General features: G+C 38.3%; 1 protein-coding gene across 1 annotated transcript; it reads left to right on the top strand.

Moving 5' to 3' along the window:
• The first annotated feature begins 1,981 nt into the window (after positions 1-1,981).
• On the top strand, positions 1,982-11,622 carry LOC309391418 (serpin B3-like). Its single transcript, XM_081951861.1, has 8 exons — positions 1,982-2,117; positions 4,038-4,219; positions 4,760-4,810; positions 5,263-5,397; positions 5,871-5,988; positions 7,955-8,097; positions 8,352-8,507; positions 10,218-11,622. The coding sequence occupies exons 2-8, from the start codon at positions 4,052-4,054 to the stop codon at positions 10,620-10,622; spliced, it is 1,176 nt and encodes a 391-aa protein (XP_081807987.1). The 5' UTR covers positions 1,982-2,117; positions 4,038-4,051; the 3' UTR covers positions 10,623-11,622.
• The last annotated feature ends 6,028 nt before the right edge of the window (positions 11,623-17,650 follow it).

Below are 17,650 nucleotides of genomic sequence, written 5' to 3'. Positions count from 1 at the left end.
TCAAGGCTATGGTTTTCCCAATTGCAATGTATGGCTGTGAAAGTTGGTTCATAAGAAAGTCTGAGCGTCAAAGAATTGAGGCCTTTGAATTATGGTGCTGGAGAAGACTCCTGCGAGACCTTGGATTGCAAGGCAATCAAACATGTCAGTCCTAAAAGAGATCAACCCTGACTGCTCTTTAGAAGGCCATATCTTGAAGATGAAACTCAAATACTTCGGCCACCAAATTATAAGGAAGGACACACTGGAGAAGAGCCTAATGCTGGGAAAGATTAAGGGCAAAAGAAAAAGGGGACAACAGAGAATGAGGTGGGTGGATGGAGTCACTGAAGCAATAGGCGTGAGCTTAAATTGACTCCAGAGGATGGTGGAGGACAGGAAGACCTGGAGGAAAGTTGTCCATGGGATCGTGATGGTTTGGATACAACTTCGCAACTAACAACAACAACATTGAGTTCTGCCTGTATGCTTCCCAATTGGCTATTTTTGCCTCTCATCCACTTTAGGGGTGAGATCACACCTTTGCAACTTCAATTAAGCCCAAAATTTAGAACCAGTTCTGTTTAGCTTTTCCCGGCTTGCTATTTTTTCCACTGTAAAATAATGCATTCTTCATTTCTCACTGAATAAGTTCTAAAAAGAATATTAAGTGATTAGTTCCAGGTTTCTAAATACAATTTCTGCATTTATTTTCCAAAATAAATAAACACCTTCAACCCAGCAGTGCTCGTCAACATATTGTCCATATGAGTTTTTTAAAGGTAATAAAAATGACAGATTAAGCGGTTAGTACCATCTCATCAGTGAAACATATCAGTAGTATTTTAGCAGAGCAACAAAAAAACCAGTTATAAACATGTTCTTAGATATCACTAGATGGCAAAATTAATAGTCTAGGTCTCTTCTCTTTGTTTGCTTTCTGAGTGGATAAATCTGTTCAATAACTTACAACTTCCAGTTCCAGTAATATTGGCTCTGTAGGAAACTTCACTTCATTGCAACTGCAAAAACAGAATTACCAGCTTTGTAGTAATCCAGAATATTAAATTCTGACTTGAAAATGGTTGAAACTAATCTTGGTTTTGGCAGACTATCTTTTTCCTAGTTTAGACAAAATGGGAAATTAAGGTAAAAGGTTTTTTTTGGGGGGGGGGGTGTTGCCTTATCTAAGATAGTTAGATAAGGAGATGCTGTGGCTCAGTGGCTAAGATGCTGATCTTGTCAATCAAAAGGTTGGCAGTTTGGCGGTTCGAATCCCTAGTGCCATGTAATGGAGTGAGCTCCCATTACTTGTCCCAGCTGCTGCCAACCTAGCACTTTGAAAGCCCATAAAAAATGCAAGTAGAAAAATAGGGACCATTTTGATGGGAAGGTAACACCATTCCGTGCTCCTTCGGCATTAAGTCATGCGGGCCAAATGACCACGGGGACAGCACTGGCTCTTTGGCTTTGAAACAGAGATGAGTACCTAGAGTAGGGAACAACTAGCACATATGTGCGAGGAGAATCTTTTCCTTTTCCTTTAAGATGTTTGTAAACTGATTGCAAGTATTTAAACATTAAAATGCAAATGTTCCAATATTTTACTATATGCCCTATTGATAGCATATTCCATTATGTTTTCCAGGCCCATATCCACTGGCATTTCAAAGTATTTTTCAACACATTTTTTTTGTACCAATAAATGTATAAGAAAAAAAAATGATGATAAACCAAATCATTTGTGCTTGGGTTCCTCAGCAAGGCAAGTGTGCATGCTGGTTTGCTCTTCCATTATAAATCAGGTTGTGGTCACCAAAGGATGTTTCAAAGCCAAAATAACATGAGGCATTCCAGTTTGGGAAATCATCTAATAATTTCCCAACACAAAGTTGCACATCTTATAAGCAATATCCTGGATTATTCAGTCAAGATTCATTGTGACATGAAAAACTTAAAAACAATAATCAGAAGAACTTTCAAAATCCTATTATTTCTACATCTATTCTCAACGAGTGCCAGGAAGGTATAGGAAAGGGTGGTGACTATATATGTAAAATAAAAAGTGGGACGGAAATTTTGTTTCCATTCCAGATCTGGTAACAGATTGCTGTTTCCCTTGGACAAAATACAGTGAGGTGAGACCCTCTTTTCCATCCATCTTTCAATTGTATAGGTAACCATGTTTATGTGTGTGTGTGTGTGTGTGTGTGTGTGTGTGTGTGTGTATTATATTTATGTATGCATATGGAGGGACACGGCGGCTCAGTGGCTAAGACACTGAGCTTATCAATCAGAAAGGTCAGCAGTTCAGCGGTTCAAATCCCTAGCTTCACGTAACAGAGTGAGCTCCCGTTACTTGTCCCAGCTTCTGCCAACCTGGCAGTTTGAAAGCACGTAAAAAATGCAAGTAGAAAAATAGGGACCACTTTGGTAGGAAGGTAACAGCATTCCGTGTGCCTCCAGCCATAGCTACATGACCATGGAGATGTCTTCAGACAGTGCTGGCTCCTTCGGCTTTGAAATGGAGATGAGCACTGCCTCCTAGAGTCGGGAACGACTAGCACATATGTGCAAGGGAACCTTTACCTTTATACATATCATGGTAATGGTTGTGATGAGATGAAGTAAGTGAGAAAATACGCAGCATAATTGATTGATTGGTTTGACTTGACTTGAATGTTACTTGAGTGTAAACTGCTCCCATGGGGGGGGGGTGATGTGATTGTAGATCCATGAATTATGGAGCACTCAGCAATAGGCAATGTGATTCTTCCTAAGATTCATGTTATAGTAAGACAAAAATTGCATCTTCAATTTCACAGGAGTCCTACAATGAGCAAGGTCAATTATTTCATTTTTTTATTTTAAAAAAAAAAACCTTTCTAAAGTTCTGGAAGAATACTTATAGCATTAACAATGATTTGCTACTAAAATTTGAAAGAAAGCATGTATCTTTTTAAAGATAAATAGGATTTAAACAAGGTAACTTGCTAGTTCAAACCTAATGACAAATTGTGATTGTAGACCACAGTGCTCAATGCTTCAGATGTAAACTGTGTTTAGAACTGACTCTTCAAATGTCTCCTTTGTATTAATGACCCCAAATACAGGAACCATGTTGTGTAACTTAAAGATTCATCCCTGTAACCTTATTTTACATTTACAACTTAGTGTGACAACAGATGAACATACCATATTTTTTGGAGTATAAGACGCACCGGAATATAAGATGCATTAATTTGGGGGGGGGGAGGAGACAAGAAAAAAAGAATTCTGCCTCTGCCCACCAGCATCAGGAGCAGCAGCATCCTCACTTCCATTTGGATTTTGATAAAGAGCAGCACAGATCTTTTTATCCATTTAAAACAAACCGCCTAAGCTCTCTCCGTGCCCGGGAGCTGAGGGGAAGCTCCAAAAGCAAAACATCCCTCCTTTCCAGCCACCGCCCATTGGCTGGATTCCCTGATGAAATTGCCCTCATGAAAATGCGGGGGCAGCAGTTTTTGGCAGGTTCCAAGCAGCACCCTAACCGCTGCTGCCTCTCAGCATGTGGGAGTGATGCTTGTTTTTGGTAATCCCCGTCACCTGAAATGGTGTTTTTCAGGCAGTTAGCCACTTTTTTGGCCTCCACCGAAATCAGGGAGGAAAGTGTTTTTGTGCTGCAACCCCCTCACTGCGTTCTGGGCCACTTGCAGGTGGAGACCAGCAGGTGGGTGGGACTACCTTTGGTATAAGATGCACCCAGATTTTCACCCTCTTTTGGGGGGGGGGGGGGAAGGTGTGCCTTATACTCCCAAAAAATATGGTAATTCTCAATTGGCTGAGATCACTCACCATGCTAAGCCATACAAAAATTCTTTGAAATCACAGTTGCTGTATTTATGCAGTGGGGGAACAGTATTACTGGTTAATTACAGGTAGTTGTTTTTCTTTTCTTATTCAATCATTCCACCAAGATTTAATCATTAAATAATGATTAGATCTTGGTGCATTAAATAATATAAAGTACTAAATAAAGTTATAGAAACCATTACAATGATTTCAAAATTTTCTAGGTACTCATTCTACCATGGACAGTCTTGTTGAAGCAAACACCAACTTCACTGTGGACTTCTTAAAAAGGATGGAAGAAAAGCAACCCAACAACAACGTCTTTTTCTCTCCATTTAGTATCTCAGCAGCTTTAGCTATGGTCTATTATGGTGCCAAGGGTAACACTGCTGCTCAAATGAGAAAGGTAGGAATCTTCATGATGATCAGGAAGTATTTTCTACTTCTGACTTTCCTTTTGAGAACCTGTCCATTCTCCATTCAGAGAAGATTGAGAGTTAGAAATAAGGAAATCAAGGAGTACTTAAAGTGAAGGCAAATCCAGAACTCATAACTGTACTTGATAAGCTAAAGTGACATTTCTAAAAAAGAAAATCTGAAAAATAAGTCATAATTTTTATTTTGTTTATTTTATTTTAATTTTCTCAGATCACTTACACTAGACTTCTCTCCCCAACCTCTAATGCTATTGATATTGGTATTGCTGATAAGTCAGATTAATTGGGGTGGTAGAGATTGTGATTCAAACATTTGGACAATATCACGTGAAAGAATGCTGGTCTATGTGGTATCTATTAGAATCACTCTTAAAAATAGTCCCTTCCATGTTCCTCGGTGGCCCTGGAAAAAAAGGATGCATTTGTTCTATGAGTTCCCAAGGAAACTGAATCATGACAGAAGGAAATAGCGACATAGTTCACAACCTCCAATCTATTTTGTTTTGCAGGTCCTTCATTTTGATAAAATCACAGAATCCAGGACATCGACAAACTTGCCTGTAAGAGAATTTTCATTAAATTTCATTTTATCACTAATTCTACACACATACACATGCACACATGTGTATATATGCATATACCCCAGACGTGGTATTCAGCAGGTTCTGGCCAGTTCTGGAGAACCGGTAGCGGAAATTTTGAGCAGTTCTGAATACCAGTAAATACCACCTCTGACTGGCCCAACCTCCATCTATTCTCTGCCTCCTAAGTACCAGTTGATCAGGTGGGAATGGGGATTTTAGAGTATCCTTCCCCAGCCACGCCCACCAAGCCATGCCCACAGAACCAGTATTAAAACTTTTGAATCCTACCACTAATATACACATATGCAGTACAGAAACCCACACATGTAGGGGTGTATGTATGTGTGTCCGCATTTGGTGTAAATGTCTTGGTATAGTGGCCAAATATGTGCCTATGAATGCAATGTCCTGTCCTTTGGTTCTTGAAGATTCATTGTGACAAAGCTGGTGGACCGCACAACCAGTTCAAGGAACTCCTATCAGCCATTAACCAACCTGCTGAAAACTATACATTGAGCACAGCCAATCGGCTGTATGGATCAAACGTTTTTAAATTTCTCCAGGTGAGCAAAAAACTTCCCATTCTTTTCACTCTATGTGAAACTCTGACCTATTGAGGGTACAAGTAAAATTTATTTCTCCATCCTTAGAAGTTAGCGTAGATAGCCAAATCAGATAGTTGGGAAACTGGTACAAAATCTTGTTCCCCCTTCGTTTTTCATGAGAATTTCCGTGTTTATATTATTAAATATTTAAAATAGTGAGTGGTCAAAAGAGGGATCACATTAGCAATGATGTTTTCTTTGAGCTGCATGTAGCTGACATCAATGCAGTTTTGTAAACAACAATGTAGTTTCTCAGTGTTTATTTTCAACTTCTCAGCTTGCCATGCTGATTCTGATCCTAATTAATATTTTGGGGGTCAGTCAGAGTTGGTTAGGGTCCAATCTGGCAAATAACCAGTACCAACTACTGAGTATATATGATAATAATAAGGGAATTAATATACTGATACGTTTTCTTTCATTCTGTGCAGCAATACATAGAGTGCACTAAAGAGCTTTATCATGCAGAATTGGAAATTGTTGACTTTGTGAATGCCTTTGAGGAAGTTAGAAAGAAAATTAACTCCTGGGTTGAAAGCCAAACAAATGGTAAGAAATCATAGGTTAATCTTCATTCTCTTTGCCATTAATCAGTTAGGAAGGCTCATTGGATTTCCCTTAGTGAATGGCAGAAAAGCAGAATATTTAGCTCTATGTGTCTCCTTGAATATTACATCATGAAGATTGCATGTGATCACATAGTTCAGGGGTCTCAAATTCAAAGCCCATGGGCTGGATCCGGCCCATGGGGTGTTTAAATCTGGCCCATGGAGCCATCCTGGAAATATTAAAGGACCAACCTGCAGTGCCTCTACCACCCAAAATAGCCTGTTTTCAGCCTCCACACCCTCCTGCAGAATTCTATTGGCCGAAAATGGGCCGCATGGAGGTCTCTGCGTGGCCCGTTTTTGGCCAGCAGAGTGCTGAAGGAAGACTGGATTGGATTGGATTACAATTACGTGGCCTCAAGTAAATGCCCCATCTGGCTAGAAAACAAGCAACAACCTATGTTAATACTACAGTTTAATTCCAGATTTTATATACTGTAGATCCATTTAATCTACAATCAACAATCTATAATTGACAGCCATTTCTATTTACTATTCTGGAAATTTAACTCTGCTGTTATATCTTGTATTATCATGTTATGTATGCTATTGTATTTTTATTATTAGTTGAATAATAAAAATACAATCGTATAAATAGCCTTTCTGCCTGGAAAAGCAATTTACTGTTAAACAATAGGGTATACATTTAGAAATAAAAAGTTTATTGGAGTATGAAGAATAAATAATAAATATTTGCCATTAATATCTGGTAGAAGAGATAAGAAAATGGTTATAGTAAAGAACTGTGGAAAGAAAGAAGGGAAGAAAATGGATCTTGAGCCTGTATCAAACGCCCACCCCAGCCATACCCATCCCCGGCCACACCTACCATGAGCACTCCCAACCCAGTTACACGCGCATCGGCCCTCCGAGATCAAACACAATCCTGATGCAGCCCTCAATGAAATCGAGTTAGGCACCTCTGACATAGTTGCTCTATGCCTCTTCAAATTTCTGAAGGTCAAAATGTCATTTATGAATTTATGCGTGGTCCTTAGTTTTAAAAAAAGATATTGTAGCCAGTGCTACCCGAAATGTTCATTTGCACAGCCAAGCATACTCAATTAATATTCCTGATGTAATGCAGAAAGAAAGAAACAAAGAAAGAATCTGATTCTTTAGGGAAGCTCAAGACCTGGCGTTTTTATTGATCTGCAGTGTATCTAAAGTTGTTTTTTTTTCTGCTTTCACAGGATTAGAATTTTCACTGATCAGCGGTGAAATTCAAACATTTTCCCTACCGGTTCTGTGGGCATCGCTTGGTGGGCGTGGCTTGGTGGTCATGTGACTGGGTGGGCATGGCTCGGTGGCCATATGACCGGGTGGGAGTGGCTGCACAACTCACTCACACACAATGTAAAAGCAGCTGGACTTCATACAAAAAGCCCCCTGCAACAAGCAGGAACCTCACAGACAATCAGGCACACCTGATCGTCATACAGCTGATCGTCAGAACTTTTTTTTACTTTTTAAAGCATTTTTTTACTACCGGTTCGGGCGAATAGGTAGTAAAAATTGCTTTAAATAAGTTTTTTAAAAGCACAGCTGATTGTCACACAATTCATTGTTGCACAGTTGATTTTTTACTTTTTAAAGCATTTTTTATTATGGGTTCGGGCGAACCGGCCCAAACAGATAGCATTTCATCCCTTTCACTGATCCTCTAACTTTAGGAGTGAGTTTTTGTACCCATAAAACTTTAAAATGTATAAAGATAGAAAAGATTTCAGCTTGTTTTAATCTTTCATTCATTCTTTGTTTGCTTAAATGTGTTTGGATTACATTGGTGTTTTAATTCTTTTTTCAGTATTCTTACTCAAAATAATGTGTTGTAGAAAGACATGTATTGTTGATAAACGTCTGCCCCTTACCGAAAACATTTTTAATGCTACTACTTTTTTTAAAAGGTAAAATTAAGGACCTGCTTCCTGTTAACTCACTTGACAAAAGTACTGCATTGGTCTTGGTAAATGCTATATATTTCAAAGGAAAGTGGATGAGGGAATTTAATCCCAAGAACACACAAGAAGCAGACTTTTGGACCAGTAAGGTATAGTACCTGAAAAACCCATGAGAATGGAAATGTATCAATTGCTGCACAATTGAATTAAATAACTAAAAATAACCATTTTGTTGAACATTTGGGAAACATAAAATCCTTGTTTATACAATGAGCTTTGTCCTGCACCAATAGGGTCTGAAATGGAAATCTGTTATTATAGCTGGCAATTGCAATCAATATTTCATGTTATGATTTCTCACGTTATTATTGCTTTATGTAAAGCATTACTTTATTTGTTATAGGAGCAGAGCAAAAAAGTGCAAATGATGGTTCAAATGGACAAATTTAATTATGCTAAAATAACAAACCCACCAATGAAAGTCCTTGAGCTTCCCTATGATAAGGAAGATCTAAGTATGATCATCCTTCTACCGGACGAGAATGGAACCACAAAAGAGGTAATTTGAGTTCTGAAATCATTCAGAAAGAGATTCAAATGAACTTGATATGTATCGTTTGAATAATTTTATTGCTAAGAAAGGCCTCTGATTACATATTCTTAAGTGGTTCCCAAATGTTAATTATGATTTTTCCCTATTTTTCTCATTCATTTCTTATTTTGACATACATACATACATACATACATACATACATACATACATACATACATACATACGTCATACAGAGGCAGACAGACAGACGGACTCCCACTGAGGCATACTGGGGTGAATGTGACCATTGAACCCAGGTCTCCACAGTTCCAGTCCACTATTTTTCCACTGCTTTTCCATATCAGGCAAACCTAGCCATTAATATTGGCACAATTTTGGAGCTAGGGAGAAGAAACAGGCTTATTTACGACCAATTTTCATTCCTTGATCATTTTCTGAGGATAGAATTGAATATTGAAGAAAGTTTTGCAAGTATTTCGCCCAATGTTTAAAAATTCAGTTGTTTAGTAGCTATTTTTGCTTATCATGCAACAGCCCTTTATCGTCTTCTTCATGTCCCTTCCGCCTGCCTCCAAATGAGGATTTTTGACATTTTTTTCTACTGCCTTTGACTAGCTGGAGTTTGTCATCCAAATCTAATAGTTAATCCTATTACATTTGGCTTAAAGAAAGCTCTTCAGGAACAGTGCTCAGAGGTGACTTTTCTGAATGCCAACAGCATTAATATTCAGAACTGTTTGCCTGTTCATATACCATCCAAACAATTTCCAAGCAAAATTCAGGAGACCATCCAGGCAGAAAACCATATTTTTATTTTAAATGTTGCCTTTGCTATATTTTGTGTTGTATTTGTGCTGATAAATAAATAAAGGGAGACTAGTATAGATCTATTTCAAGCTATTTAGCTCTCATCAGCTAGCCATACCCTTACTGGGATTCGAACCTGGGTTGTATTACATATTAGGCAGATGTATTAGCCACTAAGCCACAGGCTCTCCTCCTTATCAGCTGAGCCAGTGAAATAGGTATGTATTTGTGATATATATATATATATATATATATATATATATGTTGTAATTGTACTGATAAATAAATAAATAATTGTACTGATATATAAATATAGATAGATAGATAGATAGATAGATAGATAGATAGATAGATAGATAGATATAGATATAGATATAGATATAGATATAGATATAGATATAGATATAGATATAGATACATACACACACACACACACACACACACACACACACACCAGCCCATATTTTGAATGCAGTTTAAGAACATTGTTTTTAAAAAGCCACTCATCCCAACAGATGTAGGCAATTCTTGGCTCCCAAACTTCAGTGAGAAAGAAGGCAATTAGGGCAGGGATTCTTCAGTTTTGGAGCTTGGCTTGCTTCGGTAGATGTTTGTCCATAGTTTTGGAGGCAGATTTTCCATCCCCAGGCAATTCAATAAGGATTCCAGAACAGAGATATTCATTTTAGCTAGGTGTCTTGAAGCTCCCTTCTTTAAAACTATCCTGCAAATTGTTTTTTTTAAAGAAAGTAATATTTTTGCAGATATATTTGCTGTTTACTTATTATGAAGGAATAATGCTATAATGGGAAGTAACAGGAAGTCATATTTTACTTTTTCTTAATCCCTTTTTCCAAATCTTATTTTCACTCATGTACACGCTCACAATGGCTCCCCTTCACCTGACAGATTGCGAGGCAACTCACTTATGAAAAATTTCAAGAGTGGACCAGTTCAACAGGCATGCAGAACACATTGATCAGTATTTTCCTGCCAAAATTCAAGGTGGAAGAAAAATATTTGCTCAGTTGTACTTTAAGTGAAATGGGAATGGAGGATGTGTTTAATCCAGGCAAAGCTGATTTATCTGGCATGAATGGGCGTAGGGATCTGGTTGTCTCTCAGGTTTATCATAAAGCCTATATTGAAGTGAACGAAGAAGGTACCGAAGCAGCTGCTGCTACTGGTGTAGTTGTAATTCCTACAAGTTCACGAATCATTCCCGAGTTTAATGCTAATCACCCTTTTTTGTTCTTTATAAGACATTATGCCACCAAGAGCATTCTTTTTTCTGGCAGATTTTCCTTACCGTAAATACCAGGTGCTGAGACGTTAAAATATATATATTTCTCTCTGTTGTAAGTGACCAAGACTTCTGAATTCCAAATTCTCTTCTCAACTTGGCTAACAAGTTATTTCCTCTCTTAAGAAAGAGCAAATTGTGAGGCTACAGTTTTTATTTGCTTACTGCGCCTAAAATCCCGTTTACATTGATGTGTTTGTGGAATCCAAAGTATATAAATCTGTATGTTCCTTGGGGCACAGAGCCCTTAACTATAGAGGGCTGACATAAAGGTAGCAAAGGAAATGGAGAGGGAGGGGGGGTTAGTGACCTCTAGAACCAACTTCCACAAATTAAGCCTCAAGCAGAAAGACAACCAGAAACGACAGTGGAATTCAGGCCTGGATCGCAGAACCGACAGCGACCCAGGCCTGCCACACCCCCGAATCAGTTCCCTTGCTGCCGCTTGATCGCCACCATTTTGGATTTTAGTGACTGCGCGTGCGCAGTTCACTGTAAATTGTTCTGTGCACGCAGGTTACAAACCGCAGTAACATCAGCAGCAGCCCACTCCTGCTTACAACCTCTTTGAGATTGATAATGTGTTTTTTTTTCTTTTACAATAGAAATATCCCATGCAAAGTTTGAAATTTCATAAAGCAGGCCTGGATCTCATCAATGTCCCAATAATTAATTAGCTAATATTGATATATACACACAATAGACCTGTGATGGAAGAAATGTGAGATATACATTCTGTTAAATAAAAACAGAAGAAACCAATGATTTCAATTGAAGAGTGCAGTAAAACCCACTACTAAACTAGCTGTTGTTTCTGAATGTATAAGCTTCAATTGATGACTTGCTTAAGGTACCTTCTGTTTTCTGATTATAAAATTTAAACTTGAGTACATAATAAACTGCTTTGTCTTCCATTCATAACTAAAAATCAATAGAGAGACATTTTGGCTTGCCTGTCACTTAGGATGACTAGTGATGTTTCAAGTTAGTTTTATTCGGATCCTGTCTCTATCTAGGCTAAAGATACTTTGTGATCTCTTGAGAATAAAACTACAATAATATCTGAATAAACATATACAGCACATCAAATAGCCTCAGATTTATTTGTTATTCATATTTAATTCTGCACTTTCAAAACTCTTCTAAAGAAGCAACCTTTGTCCCCCTGTCTAGGTCTTGCCTATTTGGTATCTCACCCTCCCACTTCCTATTAGAGTTGCTCCAAATATTCACTGTAGGCTCCAACATCCACAATCTGACCAGAACCGTAGCAGACAGAGGACAATGAACCAAATAACTTCCAGATATTGCTGAATCATAATTCCTACTGTCCTTTGCCTTGGCTGTACAGGTAGTCCTTGACTTATGACTGTAGTTGGGGTTGGGATTTCAATGCAGTTGTAAAGTGTGACCTTACGGGACCATATGACTTGGTGACCACAATTATGGCATGTATGGTTGCTGTTGGAAGATGCTACGTCATTTAGTGGGAAGCAGAGGGAGTACCACATAAAGAGCACAGGATTACCATAACAGGTGAGGGAGGCCCAGCACAGACCAGGTATGAGTTCTGGGAGTGCTGCAGGGAGACCAGGGAAAGAATCCTTTGTGACTCGGGCTTCTTGGTGCACCATAGCTCTGGGACTATTCTTACTTACCCTGGACACAAAAGAAAAGAAGCCTCTGTGAATGAGTACATTCACAAAATGAATGGTAACATTCTCACTGGGTTACTGGGTTAGCCCTTTGTTGTCTGAAAATGGAGCTTAGAATTTAGAAGGCAGGACCTATGCAGAACTGTGGACGGTTTTATATGCTTGAAGAATGTCTCCCTGGCTTTCAGAAAGGAAAGTCAGTGCCACTTAATGTCTGAAGCAAAGTCTCAGCCCTCTCGCTCAAAAGGTATACACCATCAGAGTCAAATGTACTAAATTGGGATAGTTGAATAAAGAGAAGTTTATATGATCTGGTGATGTAGACGTTTTTAATTTTTTTTAAAAAAAAAAACCATAGTAAATATAGCAACAATTCCACAAAGGACTACTCTCTTCCGCTAATTAGATATCAGTTGAAACTGTAGAAGTATAGTATGGTGCAGCATGGAAAGGAAATAGATGTTGTGGTCAATGATATCACTCTAGTAACATCTGTATGGGCTTACCATTAATTTCCTTCCTCAATTCTAAATGTTCCTATAGAACCATAAGAGTCACTACTCTCCCATAACCTTAATGCTTCTTTCACTCATATGTTCCTCCATATACAACCTTGGCCCATGAAACCTTAACCACTACACCCCCTGCCAAAAACTTAACCACTACACCCCCTGCCAAAAATGCCAGAAGCTCTAGTTAAGCAACACCTGAAGAGTTGTTTGTTCATGTTCCATTGATCTATTGCAGTTGTTGAAAACTACACTGAGGGATGAGGGCTGCACTGGGTAGATTGGTGATGCAACTAACGGGATGATGATGTTCATTTTGGGTTGAGGAGGAGATGCTTTTTTCAGTCTTTTGTACATGATGAGAGAGAAACCCAGTTCATCTATGCCTAATTTCTATAGACTCCCCCTCCAGATGAAGCCCCCTCACAGCACACTCCAAAGGCAGCCTGAACAAGGGAATTGCAACATATTGTAGAGAAACTCTAACCTTCCATCCTTAATCAGGGTCACAGCCCTGATTACCTCACATTCCATCCCCTTCACGGTGGGCTTCCCTAGCTCTGCTGCCTCTACTAAAAGGGCTATTTTGCCTAACAACAGAAATAACCCCCAGGTAGAGGGATAAGGACCCACCTATCTTCCCCAAGACAGTTTTCTTTCGGGGGCTTTTTCTGCTAAAGTTGGGGCTCAACAAATGTTGAAAAAAAATGATTCTTCCTCCTGAGCACGGTGCTTTTCCATGACAGTTTTCCTGTCTTTGTCAACGTATGGAAAGCTTGCACTGAATTTCCTGCCTCCATCAGGCATTTCAACAATCTGAGGGGCTGTGGTGTATAGCAAAAAGGAGAAGCACGTGCAAAGGTATTCATTGTCCTTCTCCAAACAAGTGGCTCATAACTCACCTGCTCATAATACAAATCCCAGCATTTATAATGGTTTGTGTAGATGTTATTAATGTGATTTTCATTATTATATGTTAGAATTAAATGTTAAAGACCTTGCCATTTTCATAGACTATGAGCTGAAGAAAAGAGAAAGCAACCGTAGTCAAACTAACCAAAAATATCAACAGGTTTTCTAAATGAGTTGAAATTTCAATAGTATTGTTATAGACTGATAGCTGGAGCCCAGGCAACATACTCTATTAGTTTCTTCTCAACATTTTAAGTCACATGGTCTCAAGAGTGACAGGTAATTAATCGAAACAATCAGATTTAATAATAGCTAAGTTTAATTTCAGCTGAAGGGTATGATGCAATTTTAATTTTCAGTTTATATTACAAGACATTCAATTCCATTCCTGTCCCATCCTTGTGTATCATCCAGTTTGAAGGAAAATTTGAAGATTGCATGCTGGCTGTACTGCTCCAATAGGCAGTTAGCCTTCAGCTTTCACAAAGACACTGGTGGCTTTTTTCCTCAAAACAAATAAACAATTGTATTTGCCCTCCCTTCCCCTGCAATGTCTAAGGGCTTTTATTTAGGTTTATTCTCTAAGGATAAGGATTCGAAGGATTCAAAGTAGCATTATTGATTCTCTGTTCTTCCATGTATGAAGCCCCACCGATGTTTGCACATTTTTCTGTTCTCTTTATGAAAAAGAGTTTAGCACGCAGTGTAAGAAAAGTATATTATGGTTACAGCCCTTTTCCAATGGAGAGAAATTGCAGAGAAACTCACAAAGTAAAGGCTTTTACCCAGATAAGTAAGTAAGAAATCGATTTTAGGGTTAAGGCTTACAAGTTTAGTTGAGATATTAGCCAAGTTTAAATAAAAATCAGAATGTAGAAAGCTCCGCTGTTCACAACCACCTGGAAAAACTTTTTTATGGCAGTGCCACCTCATGAGGCGAACCAATCATGCCCATAAAAAGCATACTGTTGGTTCCTATATAATTCACAGTATAAAAAAAAGGCCTATTAGCCCTAAACACAGAAAGATACCCCGGAACTATAACTTCAAGAGTGACAGCAGCTGCCTTTGTTCTTTCTTCACTGACTTCAATACAAGCTTTATGATAAATCTGAGACACAGACAAGTCACGATTCCCAGACATGCCAGATAAATTGGCTCTTCCTGGAATAAACAGACCCTTTATTCCCATTACTGATAAAATTGGTTTCAGTGAATATTCACCTTCTGCACTAAACTTTGGCAAGTAAATTTTAGTTGTTACTTTTTTCATGCTTTGTGAACAGGTCCATTCTTGAAGTTTTTCATAAGTGAGCACCTTCTGCCAAGTAAAATAGAAAGCAACGAATGGGTGAAAAACTATTGGGGAGAAAAGAACAAAATAAAATACAACCCAAACATAGCAAAGGCAACATTAGAAATAAAAATATGGTTTTATGCCTGGATGGTCCTCTGTAATGAGCCGAAGGACAGAAAGGGAAGTAGTGAGTTCCCTCCCATATTTGGGCATACCAGGGGTTGTAACACAAATGCATACCTATTTCCCTAAACATACATACCGTGTTTTCCCAAAAATAAGACAGGGTTTTATTTTCTTTTGACCCTTGAAATAAGCACTTGGCCTTATTTTCGGGGAGGTCTTATTATTTTTGAGGTGCAGGAGGCAGCGAGGGTGATCACCTCATGGCTGCTGCTGTGTTGCAATATTGTCAGGGAGGGCTTATTTTTGGGGGAGGGCTTATTTTAGTGCATGCGCTCATGCGCCCAGACTTTTCCTGGTATTTTATATACTGTACCTTGCAAGTCCAAAAGATTCCTCTTTCTGTATCTTTTGGATTAAATTGTGTCTTCCATATTCCTTTGAAAGAGATAGCACTTACTAGGACCAAGACAGTTGATCCATCAATGGAGTTGACAGGCAAGAAATTTGTGATGTCACCTTTAGGGAAATAAATTGAATGAAAATATCTGCAAATAGTGGAATACTGTCAATGAATCACTTCTTTCTGCAACACAATTTTTCAGTCCGAGAATAGAAAAAAATACATAAAACATCAAAATCCAAGATAAGTGAAAGACTGAAAATGTAAGCCTAGAATGAATTTATTTCATTGAAACATCACATTTATATTGCCACCCATCTTACATATGTGATTCTGACTGGTACACAGTAAAAAAATGGAATAACAATATCTTCCTGTTTGCTCGGAGGGTCATTTTGACTACTCCCGAGGCTTCAGGGAAGCCTCCTGAAGGTCCCTGAAGCCTTCGGAGCGCTCAAATGACCCTCCATTTAAACCAGAAGTGAATTCCGGTTTGCTCGGAGGGGCGTTTTGAGCGCTCTGAAGGCTTCAGGGAAGCCTCCTGAAAGTGCCTGAAGCCTTCGGAGTGCTTAAAACGACCCTCCGAGTAAACCGGAAGTGACTTCCGTTTTGCTCGGAGGGTTGTTTTGACTGCTTCGGAGGCTTCAGGGAAGCCTCCTGAAAATCCCTGAAGCCTCCAGGGGGTTTCCGGGGGGCGGGGAAGCTGTTTTCACCCTCCCCTTGCTCCTATAAAGCCTCTGGAGCCTGGGAAGGGTGAAAATAGCATGCAAAAATGGGGGGGGGTCATGCCTGTAGTGTATGCATACGCACTAGGGGGGTCGTGCATTGCATTATGGGTGCAGCATGCCTGCAAAAGACCCCCCTGCACTCCCCCCACTTATGGCACGCGAGCCAAAAAAGGTTCGCCATCGCTGCCATAAAGTTTTGCATCTTTTTCATATCTCGATTGTATTTGCAACTTTGTATACCAAACCATATTTATCCCTTGTTCTTCTAACTCTTGTTTCCGCTTCAATTCCCTCTTTTCTGTTAGAATATCTTTATATCTAATAATATTTTACATCTTAATAACGTTTGGATGTACCAATGCTTCCATTGTTGAAAGCCACATTGGTATTTTCAAATAATATTTTTCTCTAACTCTTTCCCAAACTAATAATATAGCATTTCTTACATAATGCCTTTGAAAATAACTATGCATCTTATTTTTCCCATACCACAAAAATGCATGCCAACCTAGTTGTAGATCATGCCCCTCCAGCGTCAATAACCTTATTTTCCTCAATGCAATCCATTCTTTCATCCATGACAGTGCCGTTGCCTGGTGATATAATTCCCAATTTGGAAGTGCAAACCCTCCTCTGATTCTTGCATCTTGTAACATTTTTATCTTAATTCTTTTTTCATTTGCCATATAAATTTTGCTATTGATTTACTAAGATTTTCAAAGTATTTTTTTCTCTAGCTTTATCGGTATTGTTTGAAATAGAAACAACAATCTTGGTAATATATTCATCTTAATTATCGCTATTTTAACCATTAATGATAATTGTAGATTTTTCCATTTCTCCAAGTCTATCTCAATTTGTCTTTTCAGTTTATAATAATTGTCCTCTTTGATTGTTATGCATCTTGCTATTAATTGAATTCCTAAATATTTTACCTTTTTAGCTATCTGAATGTCTAACATTTGCCTCAACTCTCTTTTCTATTTCCTTGAAACGTTTTTTTTACAAAAGTTTCATTTTATCTTTATTTATTTTAAGTCCTGCCACTTCTCCATATTCTTCTATTTGTTCTACTAGTTTTGGTCCAGATTCTAGTGGATCTTCAAAAATAAACACTAAATCTTCTGCAATCACTTGTAATTTATATTCTTCTTTCTTAATTGTCATCTCTTTTATCTCTTCATTTCATCTTATATTTCTATTTAATACCTCTAATAGTACAAATAATAATGAGGATAATGGACATCCCTGCCTTGTATCTTTCATAATATTAACCTTCTCTGTCATTTCTCCATTTACCATCACATTTGCTACTTGTTTATGATAAATTGTTTTGATCATATTTATAAATCTCTCCCCAAAAGCCATAGTCTGTAATTGCATTATCATAAACTGTCAGTTCACATGGTCAA

This window comes from Natrix helvetica (assembly GCF_964273705.1).
Source record: "Natrix helvetica genome assembly, chromosome: 4".
In the NCBI taxonomy this organism is placed as follows: domain Eukaryota; kingdom Metazoa; phylum Chordata; class Lepidosauria; order Squamata; family Natricidae; genus Natrix; species Natrix helvetica.
This window is presented reverse-complemented; position numbering and strand designations above follow the sequence as displayed.

Bases quoted from the DNA above. Each gene is read 5' to 3' on its own strand.
- LOC309391418 (XM_081951861.1), top strand. From the start codon at position 4,052: ATGGACAGTCTTGTTGAAGCAAACACCAACTTCACTGTGGACTTCTTA. The intron at 5,989-7,954 runs GTAAGAAATCAT...TTTTTTTAAAAG, and splicing joins GGTTGAAAGCCAAACAAATG to GTAAAATTAAGGACCTGCTT. The intron at 8,508-10,217 runs GTAATTTGAGTT...TTCACCTGACAG, and splicing joins AGAATGGAACCACAAAAGAG to ATTGCGAGGCAACTCACTTA.